The sequence below is a fragment of the Hordeum vulgare genome, chromosome 7H, assembly GCF_904849725.1.
Source record: "Hordeum vulgare subsp. vulgare chromosome 7H, MorexV3_pseudomolecules_assembly, whole genome shotgun sequence".
Lineage (NCBI taxonomy): Eukaryota > Viridiplantae > Streptophyta > Magnoliopsida > Poales > Poaceae > Hordeum > Hordeum vulgare.
In genome coordinates this window covers 548,729,031-548,751,423 of record NC_058524.1, presented here as the reverse complement: position 1 = coordinate 548,751,423, position 22,393 = coordinate 548,729,031, and the positions used below count along the sequence as shown (strand labels likewise).

Genomic DNA, 22,393 nt, shown 5'->3' with positions numbered 1-22,393 from the left:
AACCCACAACTCGAAGAGAATTACAAGGATACGAAATCATGCATATAATAGATCAGAGGAAACTCAAATAACATTCATAGATAATCTGATCATAAATCCACAATTTATCAGATCTCGACAAACACACCGCAAAAGAAGATTACATCGGATAGATCTCCATGAAGATCATGGAGAACTTTGTATTGAAGATCCAAGAGAGAGAAGAAGCCATCCAGCTACTAGCTATGGACCCGAAGGTCTGTGGTGAACTACTCACGCATCATCGGAGAGGCAATGGTGTTGATGAAGAAGCCCTCCGTGTCCGAATCCCCCCTCCTGCAGGGCACCAGAAAGTGCCCCATATGGGATCTTGCGGAGATAGAAGCTTGCGGCGGCAGAAAAGTATTTTCGTGGCTCTCTCCCGTGGTTTCGTATTTTTAGGGAATTTATAGGCGGAAGAGGTAGGGCAGGGGAGCCACGGGGAGCTCACAAGCCTGCTAGGCCCGCCCCCTCCCCCTAGGCCGGGCCTGGTGGGCTTGTGACCTCCTCCGAGGTCCCCTGCCTTGGTTCTCAAGTTTCGTGCGTGTCTTCTGTTATGGAAAAAATCATTCCGCAGGTTTTATTCCGTTTGGACTCTGTTCAATATTCTCCTGTGAAAAAGGTCAAAAACACGGAAAAAACTGGAACTGGCACTAGGCACTGAGTTAATAGGTTAGTCCCAAAAAAGATATAAAGTAGCATATTCATGCATACAAAACATCCAAAGTTGACAAGATAATAGCATGGAACCATAAAAAATTATAGATACGTTGGAGACGTATCACCCACTGACCTACAATATGGATAAAAGTACAAAGGTGGGGTCCGCCTGGAAGCCTTGTCGGCTGGCCAGGGGACCCATAGTAGTCTGGTCTTATCGTTGGAGTGGCCCGCCGGCTGCAAGGTCCCATCTGGCCATGGGACCCGCCATCCAGTCAATGGAGCTCTCGCGTAAGGCCGACGCAGGACACGTGTGGTACGTCCGGCGTCGTCTTGCGAGATTCGTCATGGGTCGCCAGTACAGCCGTCTCCACTATTACCACGCCAAGCTTGGTAATGGAGTGGGTGTTGATGGACCTATATTGCGCTGGTTTGACGGAGCGGAGTTGGCCTAGGTCAGCAGCATGGCCGCTCACACTGTATCAGCCGTGCGCCCCAATCTTGTACCTGTGCTGATGTGTATCCACCTTTATTCATAGAGTCTAGTCCCAGCCTAGGGTTGGATGTGACTAGGGCTTCCTAGCCGGCTAGCGGCCTCGCTAGCCGGCCTTGAGGTTGTTGTCTCGCTCCTAGACGGCAGGCGCCTCCCAGCCGGCCAGGAGGGATTGTCGTCTCGTCCCTAGCTGGCAGGAGCTCTCTAGCCGGCCAGGAAGGATTGTCGTCTCACTCCTAGCCCGCAGGAGCTTTTCAGACGGACAAGAAGAGTTGACCGTCTAGAAGAAGCCGATGCTTCCCTTCACTCTTGGATGCAAAGAAATAGGCTCGACGAGCCTACCCCAGGGTTATCCCCCCGTCAAAGTCTTTCCATCTACCCTAGCGGTTACCAGCGCAGCCCTAAACGCCACAAACCCACGCGGTCCTGGGTTCGAGTCGCAGCCGCACCCATTTTTTGTGCATTTTCCATCCTTCATTTTTTTAGACAAATTATTTTTTTCTCAATATAATGCCCTTAAAAAATGTTCATTAATTTTGGCACCAGGTGTAAACCTCTACCATGACATTTTGGTCTTTGATTTAAATCACCATGTATTTGAATTGGAGTTAATAGCTCCAAAAAAATTATAAACTTAATTGTTTGGCTCTGGAATAATTTAATTAGCTTCCACAAAAAGTTTCAGCATTAAATAAAGGGTTTTACTGCCTAAACTAAATCAGAACAGAAAACAGAAAAACACGCAAGAGATCTCATTTGCCCACCCCCTAATGGGCCTAATTGGATGCAGTTGGCCCATTACCCTAGCCGGCACTTAGCTCTCCGCTCTGAATTTCGCCCACAGAGAAACCTTTTTTTTACAGAAAGTCATAGAAGAGAGCTGCACTCCATTGATCAAAGTTTCTGAATTTCTCATTTCTTCTCCCTTTCTTCAACATATTTAAATGTTGGTCATTTCTTCTCCTTTTTTTCAACATTGAAACAACTTTGATCAATCTTTTAAGGGTACCCATCTTTTAAACAAGGTGAATTTCTCATACAACTTCAAGCTTACAAATTCCTCCATAATTCATGGGATCCTAATTCATGCCTTTCCATACAATTTCGACATTACACCCAGTGCGATTACCATACCTACAAATGCCCAAAAGTAATTGCAAATGGGTACTTGTGCTTGATCTTCAAGCTTCCTAACCTTTTTCTTCAACATCCTAAGCTCAACAGCTAGCTCTCTATCATTACGTGCTTCACCCTTCGTCTCTTCTTCCGGAGCTCGTGTTGCGGCCACTGTCGTTCGTGGTAGCATGGGCAACCATTCTTCATGCTCTTCTTGCAGTTCATTCATCAGAGTCTTGGCCAGAGCATCGACCCAAAGGAAAAAACATTTCACCTGCATGAACGCCAAACAGATCAACCCATTGCTCAAAGTTCCCAACCACGAAAATGGTGCAATTGCCCCGATTCTTACCCCATTCTCGCCGCACACGTAGAACGGACAATTATGGTTCTTCGGTGTGTGAGAAACCCTCCGATCAGCGCCCACCTGTCACCGCGGACAGACAAAGATCGACATCTCCACGCGCGCCAGGCTCTGCATCCGTGAGGTGACGCGGGAGCTTGAAGAAGACATCGAGCTCGGAGTCGAAGGGGATCTCAACGCCGTCGCGCCCTCCACAGCTATCTTCCCACCGCCGCTCTCTCTGTCGTCGTGGTCACCGCCGCTCTCTCTGTCATCGTGGTCACCGCCGCTCTCTCTCTATCACCGTGGTCACCGCCGCTCTCTCTGTCTCCATGGTCACCGCCGCGCTCTCTCTATCGTCGTGATCACCGCCGCGCTCTCTCTGTCGCCCGCTTATATCGCACACCCGCAACGGCTCTCTGCTCAACGGCTATTTGCTGGGTCCCACAAGTCTAGCGCGTCTCTACCGCCTGGTCCCACCTATAAGGGCCGAGTCAAAAGGTTGACCTGACGGAGACGACAGTTTTCACGGAACGAGTTGGTGCGGACAGACTAGGGGCAAAACTGAGCACAATTCGCAACTGAGGGCAAAACTGAGCACAGAGACACCACTGAGGGCAAAATGATAATTAACCCATCCTTCTAAACCCCCACCATTGTTCTTTGGCGTCGTCAGCCCACCCCAAATCATCAACCTTCAACTCCTCTCCACCAACAAAGCAATTGCCGCACTCCGACCCATTTTTTGCTGCATCCCCAGCTCCAAGGCACTCCCTGCCAAGGCCTCCATCGTGGGCACCCTGGTCTACGCCTCAGGGCTGTGCTCTAGAAATCGACTGGCACGAGCAAACTGAGAGAATAGCCAAAATATCAGTATGAGAAACCAAACTTGTCAAAATACCACTATAAAAAACGAAATTGCCAATATAGCACTACTTTTAGTTTTCTCTAGCCAAAATACCACTAGTGACTAACTCATACTAACACCATCCAAAAAAGACTTCTATACCCTTATCTCTTCACAGCCCAAGTATACATTTTAGCAAACAAAGAGCAGCCAAAATACAACATTTCAACAACCAATTGACGTGAAAACATCACCAACTCAACAAAATATTTCTTTGTACCATCCAACAACAATATACCAACATTTCAGAATCATTTTGACAGCATTTAATAGCATTTCAACAGCATTTTGACATGACAACAACACCAATTCAACATAATCTGAATTTACATCATTGAACATCAATATAGCAGTATTTCAACGGCATTTTTACAACATTTTAGCATATTTTGACTTGAAAACAACACCTATTCAACAGGAGGGAGATGCAGAGCAGGGAGGCATAGTTGTGGTTGCCCAGCCAGTCATCACCCTCGGCGAGGGTTGCGGGCCGGTTGGCGCCGGAGCCCAGCCAGGCGTCACCCTCGACGAACTGCGGTTGCAGGCCGTTGGCGCCGGAGCCCAACCAGCCCTGCCCTCAACGTGCCACAGTTGCGGATTGCTAGGCGCCAAGCTGCAGGAGAAGGCCGGTCATCACCCCCCGACGAGCTGCGGTTGCGGGCCGGTTGGCGCTGGAGCTCAGCCAGGCTCACCGTCGACGAGTTGTGGTTGCAGGCCGGTTGGCGCCGGAGCCCAGCCAGGCGTCACCCTCGGCGAGCTACGGTTGCTGACCGGTTGGCACCAGAGCCCAACCAGGTCCTGCCCTCGACGTGCTACGGCTGCGGATTGCTAGGCACCAGGCTGCAGGAAAAGGCCGGGCAACAGATGAGGCCAGGGGATGGACGACGAAGAGGGTTAGAGGAAGGGGGAGTTGTGGTCAGCCGCCGACACGAGTTGGTTGCGCTGCGATGGATGTCGGGTGCGGGAGGCTGGCTTTCTTCCCACTTTCAAAGAACTTGCTATCATTCTTTTGATTCTATCTCCTCGCTTGTCACCAAAAACTTTCCCAAGTTGCTTTCAAGGTCTCATCGCTTCAGTGTATCACTTGAGCCTGAGACATTTTCCGATCATGCACTAGGTCATTAAAGTATGGATATGCCATATAATAAGGGAAAAGGCCTCAAGTTTTTTTTAGCACAAAAGAAAAGCCGATTCCAAATTTTCTATTTCCCGGCGGTTTCCTAGGATGATAACTCTTACTTCTTGACAATAAGAAAGTTGTTTTATCTTTTTTTTCACTTTTGGAGGTGTTTTGCCTAGTTCGAATTTTCCCTTCTATTTGATCAAGATAAATAGCAAAAAATGGGAAGGATGGGAGCTCACGATGAGAAATGATAGGGTTAACCTCCTGGGGGTAATTTTGGAATATGTGAAAATCTGAGAGGTTCCTAACGGTTTGATTAACAAAAAAGAATTGACAATTAACAGAAGTGTTATTCTGCCTATGAAAACAAAGAAGACAATGTTATATTGGGAGGTTCTTTTTTGTAGTGGTATTTTGGCAAGTTTGGTTTCTCATAGTGGTATTCTGGATATTGTCTCTTACAAATTTAGGCAACTTGCTAATAGCAAACACAAAAACTTAAAAGTTCAGAATTCCCTCATGACTGTTGCAGTTGCAGAGACATCACTCTCTGTAGCTTTTCGGACAATATGCCAAACCGACTTGGCCAATATGCCAAACCGACTTGGCCCACTGTGTGAATATACTTGCACAACCATGAATGCGACGGGAGTTATAACATAACAAAGCAAAACCGAATTTGGTTAACTACTGGAGTTTGTTTACGCCGAACGATCATCATCTAACTGCTGCAGCACGCCAGGAACACTTCCAAGAAGGAAACTTTGCTGGCTGTAAAAAAAAATTATCAGGGGCACGAGGCAGATAAAAACACAAGAGAGTTGCAAGTTGACCAAAATCCAGAGAAAAGGATACGAGTAAAATGACTTTGCACATAATGTTATAAAAGTCTCGGTTGCAGAAAGATGAACAAAAACCCAACAGTTTACCGTGCATTGTCATTCATCATCACGTCTTGCAACTTCTTGCACCACCCCTCCGTATCCTCTTCAAAACATGGAGAGGGGCAACAGACTCGGTTTGCGAGGAATTGCCATCCAAATCATCTGGCAAGCCCATAGGTAGTGCATGTAAGAGCATCTCTAGTGGAACGTGTAAATTTAGACGTGTATATCTTCATATACACGTCCATATACACCTTGTTAAATTTTACACCTCTCAATTTTTCAGTGGAACGTGTATACACGACGTGGAAATCAGGACGTGCAAAAATCTCGCCCTGCATCTCGCCCCTGCATCTCGCACGCACGCAGCGCCGCCCGCCCGCACACACCGTCGCCCGCCAACAGCACGCCCCGCCGCCGCCCCGCACCCCGCCCCGCCGCCGCCCCCGCACCCCGCAGCCCCGCCCCGCCGCCCGCACAGCGCCACCGCCAACCCGCCCGCCCCCCGCCCCGCACCCCGCCCCGCCGCCGCCCCGCATCCCCGCCCCGCCGCCCGCACAGCGCCACCGCCAGCCCGCCCGCACCCCGCCAGCAGCCCGCCCCGCACCGCCGCCGCCCCGCACCCCGCCCCGCCGCTGCCCCGCACCTCGCCCCGCCGCCGCCCCGCGCCACCGCCAGCCCGCCCGCACCCCGCCAGCAGCCCGCCCCGCACCGCCGCCGCCCCGCACCCCGCCCCGCCGCTGCCCCGCACCTCGCCCCGCCGCCGCCCCGCAACCCGCAGCGTCGCCCCGCCGCCCGCACAGCGCCGCCGCCAGCCAGCCCGCCTGCACGCACAGCGCCACGAGCGTGGCTGCGTCGTGGTTATTTGCACGACGAGTAGCCTCGTGGATGGACGTGTATAACTTCCACGCCCGTATACACGTTCCACTGGGAGGCATTTTTCTGCTATCAACGTGTATATTTACCATCCACCTCCATATACACCATCCACTAGAGATGCTCTAAGGAAGTCAGATGATAAGTTTAGAGGTTTTCCCTACTCTTGTTACTTCCCAGTGTTTCCATTTCGGTTTCTATTTTCTCTACACAGCATATGCATACCTTCGATGCTGTTCGCGCCGTTGGAAGTGTTCTTTCGCTTGTTGACAATTGTTGGGATTAGCTTTACATTCTGCGCACACAACACAATTAAGTTATTTACTTCTCATGAATTGACCTTCAAAAAATATGGCATGCATATAATCCTTAGATTTGTAGTTACCTTCACATCTTCATCCTGACTGAACTCATTGTTCCCTATTTTGTATGAATCAACCTTAGCTGTAGCTTCCCGCTGAGTAATCCTATTGCGGCCAACATTACCGGATCTTTTCTCACCTATGGTTATGGAACCATGGCCCATTTGTTGCTCTGGTATCGTACATTTCCCATTGAAGGGTGGCATCAAGCAAAACCTGAAATTTCAGGTGTCAACTTCAGACCTGTCGAAAGAAAATAAGGAAAGAGGCTATCCCGTATATAAATTTTACAGAACCAAGATATTTAAGTTACTGTATGTTTCTTAAAGCCTTAGAATTGTGATGATACAAGCATACTATTTGAACTTATTAGTGAATAAAGTTCTGAATCTTGACACAAATATTATTAGCTGATGATTACAAAATTTAAATGCATTATGAACAATCATCCAGTAAGCACATGATGAACCAGCAAGATGTAGTCACGAAGACACTCCAAAAACAATAATCATGATACGTGAGTGTAAAATAGTTATTCCTAGTGTTGTGTCAGACATGATTGACATGAAACTTATTATTTTCATGTTTTTGAACTCTATTTTTCATTCTAGTTTGCAGTTCCAACAAGAAACTGGAAATTTTAAACTTGGACTGAAGTTTGAACAGTAATTGGTTAGCATAGAAAGTCAAACTGGCATGTTACTGAATTTTTATTCATTATGTGTTTGAGATTTGCTACTGAATACTGAGTTACCAGGTTTATAATATATTCCCTCTGTCTCAAAATAAGTGACTCAACTTTGTACTAACTTTGTACTAGAGTTAGTACAAAGTTGAGTCACTTATTTTGGGACGGAGGGAGTACATGCTACCAGGTTTATAATATTCATTATAAGATTTTTCTTGTATGAATAGAAATAAAAATAATATACATGCTACCAGGTTTAGGGCTTAGGGTCCTGGATGAACCCTATGAATTTATTTATTTTGTAGAGTCAAATCCTGGTCATAGAAGTCAAATCCTCCTAGTCAGGAAAGTACAATTGATATTGTTGCAAACTGCAGGCTCCAAACTTTGCCCGCATGTCGTGTATCTTGGTGGCATGTAACAAACTCTATTCTCCCTTATTTAATGGATGAGGCAAAGCTTTTGCCTCCGTTAGAAAAAAAAAACTTTGCCCGGCTATAATTGGGGACACTCAAAAGAATTCCTTTAGAAGTATAAAATCAGTACAGTTCATTAACTAAGCTTATCCTGTAGACGGTACAAAAATAGCTTATCCTGTATGATGTTGGGTATGATTGCCTGATACAAACCATTGATCTGGTAGAGACTCCGTATCAAAGCCGGTAGTCAGCAATCTCCATTTACGACAGCCATAACATTGAACCCATTCATGATCAGGCTTGCAGCGGCCGGCCGCTTTTTCCTGGATAAAGAAAGTTGTAGAGTGAGTAACACTTCTAAATACAGCAAGCGTACTCTTCCAGAATTGTACAGGTAAACCTTAAAGGTACCACCATCATAACTTAGTTCTTGGATAATAAACATTTGGCTCCTGATCACTAACAGAAACAAGGATTGAAGAGCAACCCCGATCTCTTGCCCCCACTACTACATCCCTAGCAGCATGATTGATTATATACATGTAAAATATGTTCTCCATATTGAAGTACATATATTCTGCAAAGAGAAGGGGCATACATCACACCGATATCTGTACGTCCATCACCATATATAGTTACAGAAGGTAAGTAGCTTTCCAACTCATAATAACTAAAATTATTTGATTGTCTACATACCATGATGGTAGAAGATGGGGACTTCACATCGTTGAAAGTCTACCATATTTCCATTCCTACTCTCTATGGTTTAACATTTTCCTATAAGAGTTATCAAATAGATGCATAATGAAACAGATAGTATTTTTTCTCAACAAATGTATGACCAGTTATGTCCAAATCTATCGATGTTGTAGTGCTGCTATCTACTTGTCTCTTGCCAAAATCCAATGCAAAAATATTTCATAAAGCAGTTCTTGACAAGATATTTCCCAATAGACTATGTCTAAATTCATACCAATTCTACATTGTCAAAATTTGTTTCCCAGTATTCATCCATACTGCTACCCAACCATTCCTCCAGCTCAGCATACATTTCACAATCTTGAAACCCTTGTTTGCTGTTAAGAACCCATGAATTTCCATCTTCATCATCCTGCAGGATAAATGGAGAAGTTTATTCAAACAAGATGAAACTGAACAGCATCCCTACCAAAGCCAAGATAATGAACCATACAACGAGTTCTGTGATATCTGCAACTCCTATTACTCCACGTCCCGTGTCAGCATTATGCATTTGACCTCCAACTCGTTTGTAAGACTGAGAAGAGAACACAAAACAAAATGTTAGAAAAGCATGCACATGTGTAGAGGCAAAGAATATTCACACTGAAGGTATGGAAATACTGTAAAGTGTAAAATACATGTTAAATTGTTTAAGGTGCAAACGGCTTCCTGAAACGAAACAAACATTTATTGTTTGTAAGGTAAAACTAATACACTGAACATGAAAAAGCTCAAACTAGTTCCTGCAGCTAGCTATTACATTCAATATAGTTTTCAATGTTCAACACACACGGGGTTAACTCCACACCTACCGACCCAAGCATGCAATGCAAAAATAAGTGTACTCTAATAGAGTAAAAGCAGGCAAAAAAGGTGGCTGGACAAACAGTCATATATATCTAGCTGAAGATGATCAAGTTAGTCATTTAATACTCCCTCCGTCCCAAAATAAGTGACTTAAAAATGACTCAACTTTGTACTAAAGTTAGTGCAAAGTTGAGTCACTTTTGAGTCACTTATTTTGGGACGGAGGGAATACAATGTAAGCTAATCCCACCTCTATTAGTCGACCACGCCAATACAAGAAAACCCCACAGTTCGTTCTTTCCCATTCTAATTTGCTCATTCCAATAGTCAACTCAATGGTCCTTCCCGCAATGTCACCAGAAATCACTGAAGTCGTATTAAGGCTCTTGTCCAAAGGGCGCGCTTTGACCTAGAAACAACATAAACTGTAAACAGGAATATACTGTGCCCAACATAAAGATGGGAGAATATCACATGGAAACCAACATTTATATGACATGTGCATTTACCTGAGACCCTTGCACTGTGATTTTCATTCGAGGATTCCGGAAGATAACTTCCAGATAAGAGTGAAGTGAATAGTCCAATGGGACCTACATAGTATAATTAATCAACAAGTCAAGTCATACCACGTTTTTAGTATCTCCATAAAGCAAAGGCATGCAGACAGAATGAACCAGAAAAACAAAATTAAGAAGACTAAGTTCGACATCACAAAGTCATGCATGGCATTACAAGCTCCCAAATATCAACTTTACAGCTATAAATATGAAATTCATTTATGTTGAACTGAGCCTAGAAGTTCATCTCTTGTGTCAAAAGCAAAAGTACAACACACACCTGTTTACTTGTTTGTCCTGGACGTGATCTGACTCTTTTTGACCGGATTAATATGTCTCCACGACCTTGGTCAATGGGGTTTTCATCAGTCCTCCCTGAATTCCAGTCCAAGGTGTAGTTTTTACCCCACCTATCTAAATTCCATATATAAATCTGTGTTCCAGTACCCTCTTCACCAAATAAACCTAGCTTTTCTCCGATGAAATACTCATTAAAGGGAGAGAATTCCTTGATAGCTTTCAGGTTATATTCTGCAGTAGCTTCAGACTGGACACTCAAATCAACTTCCATGTATTGTCCTTCCTTGCGATAGGTCACCACAGGGATCTCAAGATTCTGTAGCAAATCAAACTATTATAACCTTAACATGATAGTAAACAAGGAGTAAAAAAGTAGAGCACTGCTTACATCTTTGTTTTCATTAAAAGACTGGGATAGAAAGGACACTGATCTGGAAGTTGAAGTTTGGGTAAGCACAATTGCATCTTTCCCAAGTTTCATTGCACCAGTCTACAAAACAGCACCAAATTTGATTGAGGACGACCGCAGACATGCATAAAGCATGTAGTTGCAAAATGTGATTAAGTATTTAGAGCACAAGCAAAGGCTGAAGGGGTATGGTTTAACCTCAATAAATCTAGGGGTAAAACAATGCAGAGGGCAGATGCTATGGTTCCTGTAGAACATTTCCTATCAGTGCAAACAACAGCTTTCAAGTAGCAACTAATCATTACGGCATTCATTCCTTGCGCGGTCAAGTTAGGGCCAGTTCTTTTGCAGCTTATTTCAGCTTATTGCCAGATTAAGCCAAAAGCCCAAAAGAACTGGAATTGGGGTGTTGGGCTTAACTTATTTCCATCCCTGCTTCCTTCACAATGGAAATAAGCTGGGGGTAGACCAGCTTCCTGCAGAAGCCAAGCCCCCGTGCGTGACCAGAACAGAAAGGATAGGGTCTTGTTGCCGCCACTCTTCGATCTGCCGCGGCCGCGCTCAAGCCGTGCTCGCCAGCCCCCTCGACGAAGGGTTTCACCGCCGCCACCCCTCGAGCCGCCCTCGCCAGTTCCCTTGGTGAAGGGTTCCGCCGCTGCATGCCCCCCTGTCGCCGCTCGCTCACCTTCCCGGCGCGTCCTGACAACAACGACACATACGGAGCTAGCCCCTCCCCGCCGCAACCCGGCGCTCTGGCACCGTCGTCGCGGCGCTCGAAGCTCCACCTCTGTAGGAACCCTTTGGTCGCCGACGCCACTCTGGCCTCCGAGCATCCTCCCTTTTCTATGTTCCTCTTGTCCGTCCGGCCATCGGAAGGAACGCCGGCGAGCTCGCCTTTCCCATGCATCTCCGTCAAGCTTGCATCGGCCACTCACTGGCCCAGATCTGGAGTCCGCAAGTTTGCCCGCAAGGTATTCGTCCAGATGTATGCAGACATAGGTAAAACGACCTAGCCTAAAAAGAACTGGATGGCTTATTCTCAAGGGCTTATTTCCACGGCAGCTTCTTGGAGGCTTATTCCTATCGCAGCTTATGCATAAGCTATACCTCAAAAGAACTGGCCCTTAAACATAATAGCACTAGCATAATAGCATTGCACAGGACAACCTATCTGACAGTACTAATGAATGACTGTAGCAGCTGTTAAGCTTCATGCACTAGCCAGCGCAACCAAAAGTCCGAATTGATGGAAAGGGCTAAGGCAATCCACAAATACACTTCAACACCCCCTCTGACGTGTGATGCAGGAAGTCAACACGGGATAAATTGCGCAAGCCAGGACTTGAACTCAAGACCTTGGGCTCTGCTACCATGTTAAGCTTCATCTACTAGTCACAATATAATATGCAAAAGAACACATGCTTGGAAGTATATTTAGTAACAGGCAAACAATACTTCATTTACTCAGCAACATTACACGTCTTAATAGTGCATTATAAGCAAGAGAAGTATGAAGCTATCATCATGACAGACATATTTCAGTCCCACATTTCAAATAAATCGGAAGAGTTGATGTTGCAGATTTAGTGACTTATTTAAAGGTAATTCATAACACAGACTACATCAATAATGACAAACAGAAGACAGTATAAAGAAGAGGGGAATCAAGTATTATGCAGACAGACCTTCTACAACTGTTTTTATGATAGATATTTACCTTAAATCCAATTCCAAACCTCCCAATCTGATCACTGCAATGTTCATTTGGTCGTTTATGACCAAATGAGATCATTCTCATCATTTCAGGGTAAGTCATGCCACGCCCATCATCAATCACAGATAAAACAGGAACTTTGCCTGCTGCTTTCTTCGAAAACATAGTTTGGATGAAAATATCCAACCTTGCAGAAGGATGGAGGACAACAAGAATAAGCAGTGAATGCAATAAAACAACAGGAATAGGGGAGAGGTGTTTTGGCTCCCAGGTGCATATGCACCCGGATGAACAGTACCACGAAAAAAAATAGTAAATGTTTTCAAAAAATCTGAAATTTTTTGTAGATGATTGTATTAGTGTCGCAAACATGCATGACAATTTTCGTGCGGTAAGGAGCAGCGGTGTTTCGTCAGCAAAAAAGACAAATTTAGGGTGACATTTTGGGGTAACTTTTGGTGTTCAATTTGTTTTTTTTGCACAAGCCAAAATGTTTTATCTTTTTGTCTCAAAATTTGCAAGTAGCATTTGGATGTGACAAAGTACACAAACAAATTTTGTCTTGATTTTTTTTTCATTTCAAACCTTTTTTTTGTCTCAAAATTTGCAAGTAGCATTTGGAGCCGAATTGCATTTCCGCAGGAATAGCTCCAAATATGTCAAATGCTATCTCTCAGTGAGGAATGTTCAGAAAACGTATAGGTGACATTAATTTTAATTACAAATAAAAGCAGCATATTTTGTACATATTCACCTGGAAGAGAAGCATAATCATACAGTAAAAATAAGGCTTAGATTGGCACAGCGGTGGCTTTACATGTGTGGTTTTTCACTTATTATTTTTGAAGATATTAAAAGGTTGAAAACCTCTTCCTTGGAGACATTGAAATATCTATACCAAAATTACTAGATAACATCTTGAATAACTAAGGTTACATAATGCAACATGATATATCACCTGGGTTGACCGACTGTCCCTAAAAATAATATTAAAAATAATCAAAAATAATTTCTGAGTTTAGCATGTTCAAGTCATGTAGGTACCTGGATGCACCAGCATCTCTGGAGTTGTCAATGAGCTCTGCTATTGCTCCAAAGATCCAGCCAGCATGTGTCTGACTGAGTGTGCGGAGATAAGTAGGGTCTGTGCTGACAAAATTTCTTCTGAGAGTAGATGTTCCCCTTTTCACTAATGAATCTGAAATTCTATTACCATCTTCAACAGATTCACATGGTGAGGATTCTGGATCATGGTGTATATGTGAAGCATTCAGCCCTCTTGGATTGGGTACACTATCACAGATCTCCTCGGTTTTGTTGGATTTCTCTGGTGGAACATCAAATAAGTGAAAAACAGTTGATAAGAAAAAACAATTCAGATCAGTAGTAGGGAGTAGCTAATAGCAAACAATGGCATAAGATGATGCACAGCTTCAGCTCCAACTATAGATAGAAGTATAGAATTTGCCTCAACAACATGAAGTAAAGATCCACATAAAGAATCTAAAACTAAAGCTCAGCAGATGCGACTCTTAAGAAATGACATGATGTCAGCCTCCCCTAGTAAGAAAACAAACAGTACAGCAGGCTGACTAAAATATATACTCATGAAGGACTAATAGTGAACAACCCAAGCAATACATTATTGTTCAAGTAATATAGCAAAACTCTCACCAGATATTCCCGTCCTCCTTTTGCAGATTACAGCATCTTTTTGTTCAGTCTCATACAAGATCACAGCATGTGAGTAGTTAGGGCGTTCTTCAGATTGAGCAGGAAGAATGTGGAAGGTGAAGGACCCATGTCTAACAATACCAGCCTACAAGATAAAAAAGAAAAGAACAAGGGCCTTCACTTAACAGGCAACAAAATAAAGCTAGTGGATTGCATTAAAATACATACAAACTGCTCAACTTGCAGGCTACAAAAACCTTGCCACAATTCTATTGAAAACTAAACATTACTAACAGTATTGCATCCCTCTTTCTCACACCTTCATTATTTTCTGTCTCAACCGCTCCTGTTACTTTAACTCGTGCCTAACGCCTCTAGCTATCCAGTAATATATTGCCCAGCCCTTCTCTGGCAGTTCATTTGGGTGAACTGGCTGGTGCATCCCTCTTTCTCACACCTTCATTACTTTCCTGTCTCAACCGCTCCTGTTACTTTAACCCATGCCTAACGCCTCTAGCTATCCAGTAGCTACACCCTGCTAATAGAAGTGTAATATTTCAGGATGGTAACTGTTGAAATATATTGCCAGCCCTTCTCTGGCAGTTCATTCTTTTGGGTGAACTTACTAGTGCATCCAACAGAGCCAAGAGGTCTCGAGCTGAAGACCCGGTCAACGCACTATTGGAAAAAAAAATGCAGCCTACATCGGCCCCATGTATAAGACATGAGTGGGGTGTTGAAATATAGTGTCCGCCCTTCTCCACCATCCACATCCCCATTTTTCAAACAGTAATTTGAAGATAGAAAATAGAGCCTATATTGTATCTCCCATAGTGATAATGAGTAAATAACTGAATACCCATGAAGTGGAAAAATATATTTACCCTCTGATTGTGCCAAAGGAAATGCATAAACTTTCCCCATTCACTACTCTGGCGAGCATCTTCTGGATCAGGATACAGTGAAAATTTCGTGAAATTATTCAGCTCGTATACCTTACTTGACACAAAATTACTAATTGACCAAAGAGAGGGCCTGTAAAGGAAAGCATAAAATTATTCTAGTGTTCTGACATCATAGAATGCCGGTACAACCTTCTGCCAAGCGGGAAAAAAAACATGTAAAAGAGAGTGCTCCCACAGTAATTTTGAAAAAAAAAACTCCCTTTTGCTCTGCTTACATTTCCTTGGGATACCTAGTTCAATAGGTTTGTATATTTCACAAAACCAGGGGTATCATAATTGTAATTATTAGAGGTTGGATCGTTGTAATATGTTAACAAGGCATGTGCGCGCGGGTTGGGGGGGAGGGGGGGTGTATATGTTCTCCTGTGCAATAACTAGCTTCTTAATTTGGCGAGTCATAACTTCACCCAGAGCCTGTTTGGATACGCTTTGATATGAGCTGGAAGAATTGGATCTGATAATTGTGTATCCAAGCAAACTTTTGAGTGGATGCGGCTAGTGTTAAACATGATCATGACCGCAGTCGCTTTGTAACAGCAGTGGAAAGCCCACCCATCAACAGTGTAAACTATAAATTGACTCGTCAGCAACAATATGCTACAGAAAACATGAATAATTTTGATCCAAGCTAGTATACAAAGTACACACGAGAGTAACCAGTCAAGAAAATTAAGGTCAACTTACAATTCTATTGAAACATCACAAGCTTTTGTGCGGCATATATTCTTACAATCCTTTTGCAGCAGTACATGGCTCAACCTGACACCTACCATAAGAAAATACGCACTTCATGGAAGTTTTGGAGCACTTATATTGTATTCCCTCCGTCCCAAAATTCTTGTCTTAGATTTTTCTAGATATGGATGCATCTAGATACTAACAAGTGACTAGATTCATCCATATCTAGACAAATCCAAGACAATAATTTTGGGACGGAGGGAGTAGCACACACAGTATGACATATTCCAATGAAAAAGCAAAAAGCAGCAAAAACCAAAATTTATTCATAATAGGAGATGTTGAGCTCAAGTAAAAAAAAAACTGGATACATATGTTGATGTTATTTAATACTCCCTCCGTCCCAAAATTCTTGTCTTAGATTTGTCTAGATATGAATGTATCTAGTCACGTTGTAGTATTTAGATACATCCGTTTCTAGACAAACTTAAGACAAGAATTTTGGGACGGAGGGAGTATAAGTTTTGAACTCCATCAATCCACACTATAGATTTGCAGATTCTCACCCCTTAAACTCCGGACTAATTCTACTTAGACTAAAAATCATCTCTCTATCTGAAATTCTGAATCTGTACAAATTAATACCTGCTAACTTCTATTTTCAGGTTTTGCTCGCTTTTTACAGCTACCTTCGGAAAATCATAAGTTAGTAATGAATAAATTAGGCAACTAGCATGTGTTAACATGAGCTATTATCCAAGTTTATTATCCATGGGTAAGCTACTAAAAGTATACAACCACAACAGTCAGTATGCACTTAGTATTATAGGTGGTAGACTATCAAAAAATAAAAGTACAGGTGTGACTTTGAAGTATATCAAGTTCAAATAGTACAACATCATGTGGGGTTGGTCAATTTTTCTCAACTTCTCTAAGTAAGATCGAATCTACAAAAGGATCCATCGTTCATTATAACCTCAACAGTCGTACCTCGGTTTTTGTGTGGTGGCTCATTCAAATCAATCCCTTCCACACATTCCTTCGCCTCCTAGAAACAGCAACACACATTAGATTAAAAGTTCATATCTAATTGTTTTCAAAGCGGTATGTTAATGCACATACGCCCAGACTACAGTCAAGCCTATGCTGCCCATGAAGTTAAACACAACAATACAAGTAAACCACAAAGTGAGAACTTAGGGCTAGCTCAGTGGCTGGTGTTCAGGTCGTTGAACCCGGCCACCCGCGTTCAAATCCCCACGGAGACTCTGCTGGGGTGCAGTCCGCATTAATCTGCGGGGATGTCTCATTCCTACCTAAGAGCAGACAGTTAAGAGCATGAACAGAGCATACATACTCATAAAAATTCTGAAGTAATAATAATGGGTCATTGTTAAGCATACAAATAGATGAAAGAAAGTGATCCCATATCCACAAATTGCACCACAAAAAAGTCCTAGTAAGAAACGATCAAACGAAGCACGTGGACAGCCACTCCTAAGCATTATTAGTTGCCCAGATGCAGCATAGTTACTCTTTTTAGATTTTCACATAATGGAACCTTTTCATGTGCAACCAGTTCAACTCTGGGCCCGTGGCTCGAGGATGCGCACAGCCAAACTACTCTTTCTAGATAAGGCAGCAGGGGAACTAGATGATTATCCTTCTAATAACATGGGAAAGCAACGCTGCCAAGTAACACAATGATTCCTATATTGTATTCCGCAAGGAACACGGATGATACAAGCGAACCATCTTGTCTAAGACCTGGCAGACGAAAGCCCCAAAGGCCAAAATACCATACACACACTAATGCCAAATACATAACTGAGCCCAAGCTTCAACATAATAGCACCATATACCTCCAAATGATTGGAACTAAGATGCAACAAAATAACCAAATACAGCACCAAGGCCATGAATAAAGCCCCTATCATGCAACTAAAGATAATTATCCAATTCCACGCATAACAAGATCAGGATGAAAATACTCAAGATTCACAACCAAAAGCAGGTTCATGCTTCGATTCAAACCCCGAAGCACACAAGGCAAAGACCATCGCTTAATAATTAACATAATTAAAACCATTCCCTGTCTCAAGTAGGCATTTCCACACAAAGTGAAGAAAGCAAGTGAGCAGAGCACACAAATTGGGAGCACGCAAGTTTGTGGTGCCCGTGATTATCATCCCTCCCGTGCGGGCCCTGGAGAAGCGAAGACCAATTTGCCGGAAAAGGTATTTTTCAAAGAACCAGAAAAGAGCTCGGGGACGAGAGGGAATTTAATGCACAGGAGCCCCCATTCCTTTTTGTCTTGTTTTGGCCGAGACAAAAAGGCAAGGAAAAAAATCATGCCGCGGGGACGCATGAAACACTACGCGAGCAAGGAACCCGGAATCTCTTTGCAGAGCACGCGAGTCGCGCATCGGCCGTCGAGCACCGCACAAACGGCGCGGAGCACCCGCTTCGTCTCAAAAACCCAAACGCCCAAACCCCAACCGCCCACGAACTACCCAACCAACCCCTAGGACCAGGAGAGTAGCGCCGCACGCACGCACCGTCGCGCAACGATAACCCCGCGGCGGACCGCGGTCGGCGCTGACGCCCCGCGGAATCCGCGGCGGGGATCGCGGCGCGGGTCGAGGGAGGGGGGGGAGCGGAGCGGAGCGAGGGCTCTTAGTTACCGAGGCATTACCATTGGCGACGCGGCGGGAGCGGGTTCCGGCGGCGGCGGCGGCGGCGGCGTTGAGGAGGTCGCGGGCCGGGCTCGGGGCGAGGAGGACGGGGGTGGTGGGTGCGGCCTGTTTAGTGCTGGTAAACACGGGGAGGGAGCAGAGGAAGACGGAACGGTTGCCTCGCTAAAACCCCCGGTGTGTTGATTGCGCCGCTCTACTGTGATGCCGATGATGATGACGGCTGCTGGAATGACCGATATGCCCCCCCTGGTGTTGGGCGTCTCCGTTTCGGCCGATGTGGGGGCCGGGGCGTCCGTGCGTGCGTGCTTTCATTCGCCTCGGCGGAGAAGGATCGTATCTTTCCTTTCGTCGCGTCTCTTGTTGTCGCGATCGGTTCAGGTGTGGGCGTGCTCGAGTGCTTCGCTCTGTGTATCGCCTCACGGGTAAAATTGACAAAATTGATCCATGAACAAAATAAATTCATAAACTGCGTTCAAAATAAATTCACTCAGGTGATTTTTTTTGTGTGACGTCCGCAGTCACGCGCCACATTACACCGTGTGACGACTCACGTAAAGGCATCACACCTTCGGTCATGGTGACGCCCCATGGCGGACCGATCACATCCAGTAATGCGACGCCTAAGTGAAAGGCGTCGTACATGTAATGTGTGACGTCGAGCCCTTAGGCGCCACACTGACACTTATGAGACCCGCGGGCCGGCCTCCCCCACCCCTCTTCCCATTCACCTCCATCAACCAGAACAGAAAGACAGGCCCCCCTCGAATTCCCCTCTCCCCCTTCCTCAAACCCCTCCTCAAATCTTGCAGATCTGAAGGTTTGGTCCATGGATTTGAAACACAATCCCTCCCTTAGCCCTTGTTCGGTTGACAGGAAGTGAAAGGGATTTGGCAGGGATTGAGGGGATTAAATCCTTAACAAGTCAAAATTCCCTCCAATCCTCTCCAGTCCCCTTGGGAGGAGGAATAACCGAACAAGGCCTTAAGGTAATCTCCCCTCGATCCCCTCCCACTCATAAAAAAAATCTCTCATTTGCTCACTTTTTTACAAATTTGAGTAAACCCTAGTTCTTCATGAATTTTAGGATGTGTATGCTTTTGTTGCACTTGTTTGTATGTTAGGATTAGGGTTCTTTGTATGTACGATTGAGGGTTGTATTGGGGTTAGGGTATGATGGGGTTAGGATTAGGGTTGTTTGGATGTTAGGATTGGGGTTCTTATGATTATGCAGATTTTGTAGTATTTGGATGGTTGCTTATACAATATATTGTATGTCGTGTTGTTTATATTTTTTAGGGATGGAAAGAACATGTGTTATGTTCATCACGTGGACAAGGATGCCTTTTTGAAAGGCAATATTGATCCGGACCCGGATGAGCTTGACATGGTGTTTGAGTGTTGTCCTAGCTATGTTGAGTTGTTGGAACAAGTCCGAAAAGATTTGAATTGGATGGACTCAAGTGATGTTGTTGAGTTTGTTGGTAGGCATAATATGGGATTTGAAATGCACATTCGTTGGAAGAACATGTGTGTGAACTCCAAGCAATGTTGGCTTGCATACAAGGAGACGATGGCCGAATCACTAGACAAGGCTCTAGAGTTATTTGTCATAAAAAAGTTCATGCTAACTTGCACTTGGATTTGAACCGGGTTGCCTCTCCGGTTGTTGATGGTAGTCCTCCACGCATCAACGAATAGGTCAACATTGAACCTCTTTTGACCCAACAAGTGAGGCCAACATTGACCCATAATTCGAAGATACAACATGAACCATTGGAAGAGGAGAATAACGAGCATGATGATGATGAGAATGATAATATTGTTCTCCATGACAACGGCCTTGGTGATTTGGACAAATATTATTTGCAAGCGACCATGTACCATTCCATTTTGTACTCACGTGGCTATGCATTGGAGTCGGACGATGACAGCCCCAATGAAGAAGTTGATGAGGAAGGGTTCACGGCAAAGGAGGTTGAAGCTTTCACGAAGGTATTAGGGCGGGATCACCGGACACCATTGTTCGAGGATCTTACTATCTTAGTCTTGCGGATGAAGCCGTGGTTGACGGCGGCAAAGGCATATTGCTTGGAGTTAGGCCAACTTCTCACCGGGACAAACATGGGAAGAAAATTATTTTGCCCGGGTCAGAGTTCGAAACATTCTTGGAAATAAAGATGTGGTTGGATGACTATTCGGTTATGCATTATCGTCCACACAAAGTTGTTCATTCGAACATGAAGGTGCGTTACACGGTTGCATGTGAGGATCCGGGATGTCCATGGATTGTGCGTGCAAGACCATGGAAAGAAGGGCCCGGATGGAACATTGTGAGTTGTCTTCCTCGCCTGTGTCGAAGCAAGAGGGTTGATGGCGAGCTTTTCTCCCAAAACCATAGACAACTCACCTCCGAGTTCATCGCTTACAGACTTTCCAACTCCATCTCCTCTCTTCCAACAATTAGCATAAAAAGCATGCAAGACCTTGTGAAAGCCCTCTTTCACTACAAGGTGAAATATAGGAAGGCATGGAAAGCGAAGCAATCCGCATTCAAGATGTTGTATGGTGATTGGGAGCAAGCATACAACCGACTACCTAGGTTGTTGGGAGCTATTGCCGCCACTAACCCGGGCATGCTTCATGTGGTCGAGCCGTATGGGGAGAAAACAATGACTCACAATGGAAGGACGGTTCGCGTCTTTGGCCATGCATTTTAGGCATTTGAGCAATGTGTGTGGGCTTTTCTGCACCGTCGGCCAATCATCTCCATCGATGGCACGTTCTTGACCGGACAATTCAAGGGAACTCTGTTGGTTGCAATAGGAAATGATGCCAATAACTGATTGTTGCCTTTGGCTTTTGCTCTGGTTGAGGCGGAGAACAATGTTAACTGGGAATGGTTCTTGCTTCTTTTGAGAACCAAGGTATTACCGCCTGAAAGAGAAATTTGTGTCTTATTAGATCGCCATCCAGGAATACTTAACGCGGTTGACATTGTCATTCCCAGGCATGCTCCTTTGCACCATCGATGGCACATGAGGCATTTCGGTTCAAACTTCTACCGGACATGTGGTAGCAAGGAGTTGACGGATGATCTTCAAAATTGTTGTCAAGCTTTTTCCGACAAACGGTTTGCAAGATTGTACAACGCTTTGGTTGCAAACAAAAAACTTGATGCGGGGGGTCTTGAGTTTCTCAATATGCACATTCAACTGAGGACAAAGTGGTCACAAGCTTATGATAAATATGGCCGAATATACGGTCAAATGACAAGCAACATATTAGAATGCTTCAACCGGGTACTCAAGGGTGTCCGTGTGTTGCCGATGACGACAATAGTTCAATTCACATTCGACAAGTTGAGAGCATACTTTCTAAAGTACTCGATTGAAATGGATAATCAGATTACGGGAGAGAACAAGCAAAAGTACAAGTACAAGTTCCCACCAAAGGTTAACAAATGAAGGGAATTTTAATCATGGAAGGCTGACTCCCAAACAGCTACATTATTCAATAACGAGGATTGGACATACCAAGTGAATGAGCCCGGAGGAACGACAAACGATGGTGGTCAACACGGAAACAAGGCGTTCAATGTATCTTTATCGTGGTCTGATTGCTCTTGCGTGAGGTCAAGGTTTGTTCATCTCGCATGCTCACACTTGTACACGACAACTTGCACTAGGAATGTGGACGTCAACCATCCGCCAACCGTGAGGGAGTACAAGTTCTCTATCGTGACCACCAAGCATACATGGGCTCCTAGATTTGAACCATACTTTGACCAATCACAAATGGTCGGAGTATCATGGACTTCAACTATGACCCGACCCGGAATGGAAGGTGGTCAAACCGGGAAGACGAAAGACAAAGCGTTTTAGAGGAGACATGGATGGATGGGGCCATGGTGGTGGCCGAGAAAATGGGGAACAACCAATTCCAAGAGCCTAGTGAGAGATC

General features: G+C 44.6%; 1 protein-coding gene across 1 annotated transcript; it reads right to left on the bottom strand.

Moving 5' to 3' along the window:
- Positions 1 to 5,158: 5,158 nt before the first annotated feature.
- LOC123410615 (MORC family CW-type zinc finger protein 3-like) lies at positions 5,159 to 18,608 on the bottom strand. Its single transcript, XM_045103558.1, has 18 exons — positions 18,433 to 18,608; positions 16,728 to 16,785; positions 15,744 to 15,825; positions 14,979 to 15,129; positions 14,095 to 14,239; positions 13,465 to 13,747; positions 12,424 to 12,607; positions 10,686 to 10,787; positions 10,278 to 10,613; positions 9,947 to 10,030; positions 9,688 to 9,846; positions 9,082 to 9,165; positions 8,863 to 9,000; positions 8,100 to 8,212; positions 6,806 to 6,998; positions 6,646 to 6,715; positions 5,590 to 5,706; positions 5,159 to 5,431 (listed from the first exon to the last, which is right to left on the bottom strand). The coding sequence occupies exons 1-17, from the start codon at positions 18,433 to 18,435 to the stop codon at positions 5,609 to 5,611; spliced, it is 2,283 nt and encodes a 760-aa protein (XP_044959493.1). The 5' UTR covers positions 18,436 to 18,608; the 3' UTR covers positions 5,159 to 5,431; positions 5,590 to 5,608.
- Between the last annotated feature and the right edge of the window lie 3,785 nt (positions 18,609 to 22,393).

Bases quoted from the DNA above. Each gene is read 5' to 3' on its own strand.
- LOC123410615 (XM_045103558.1), bottom strand. The intron at 10,788-12,423 runs GTAAATATCTAT...GCTGTTTTGTAG, and splicing joins GGTTTGGAATTGGATTTAAG to ACTGGTGCAATGAAACTTGG. The intron at 9,847-9,946 runs GTAAATGCACAT...TGTTGTTTCTAG, and splicing joins TCACAGTGCAAGGGTCTCAG to GTCAAAGCGCGCCCTTTGGA.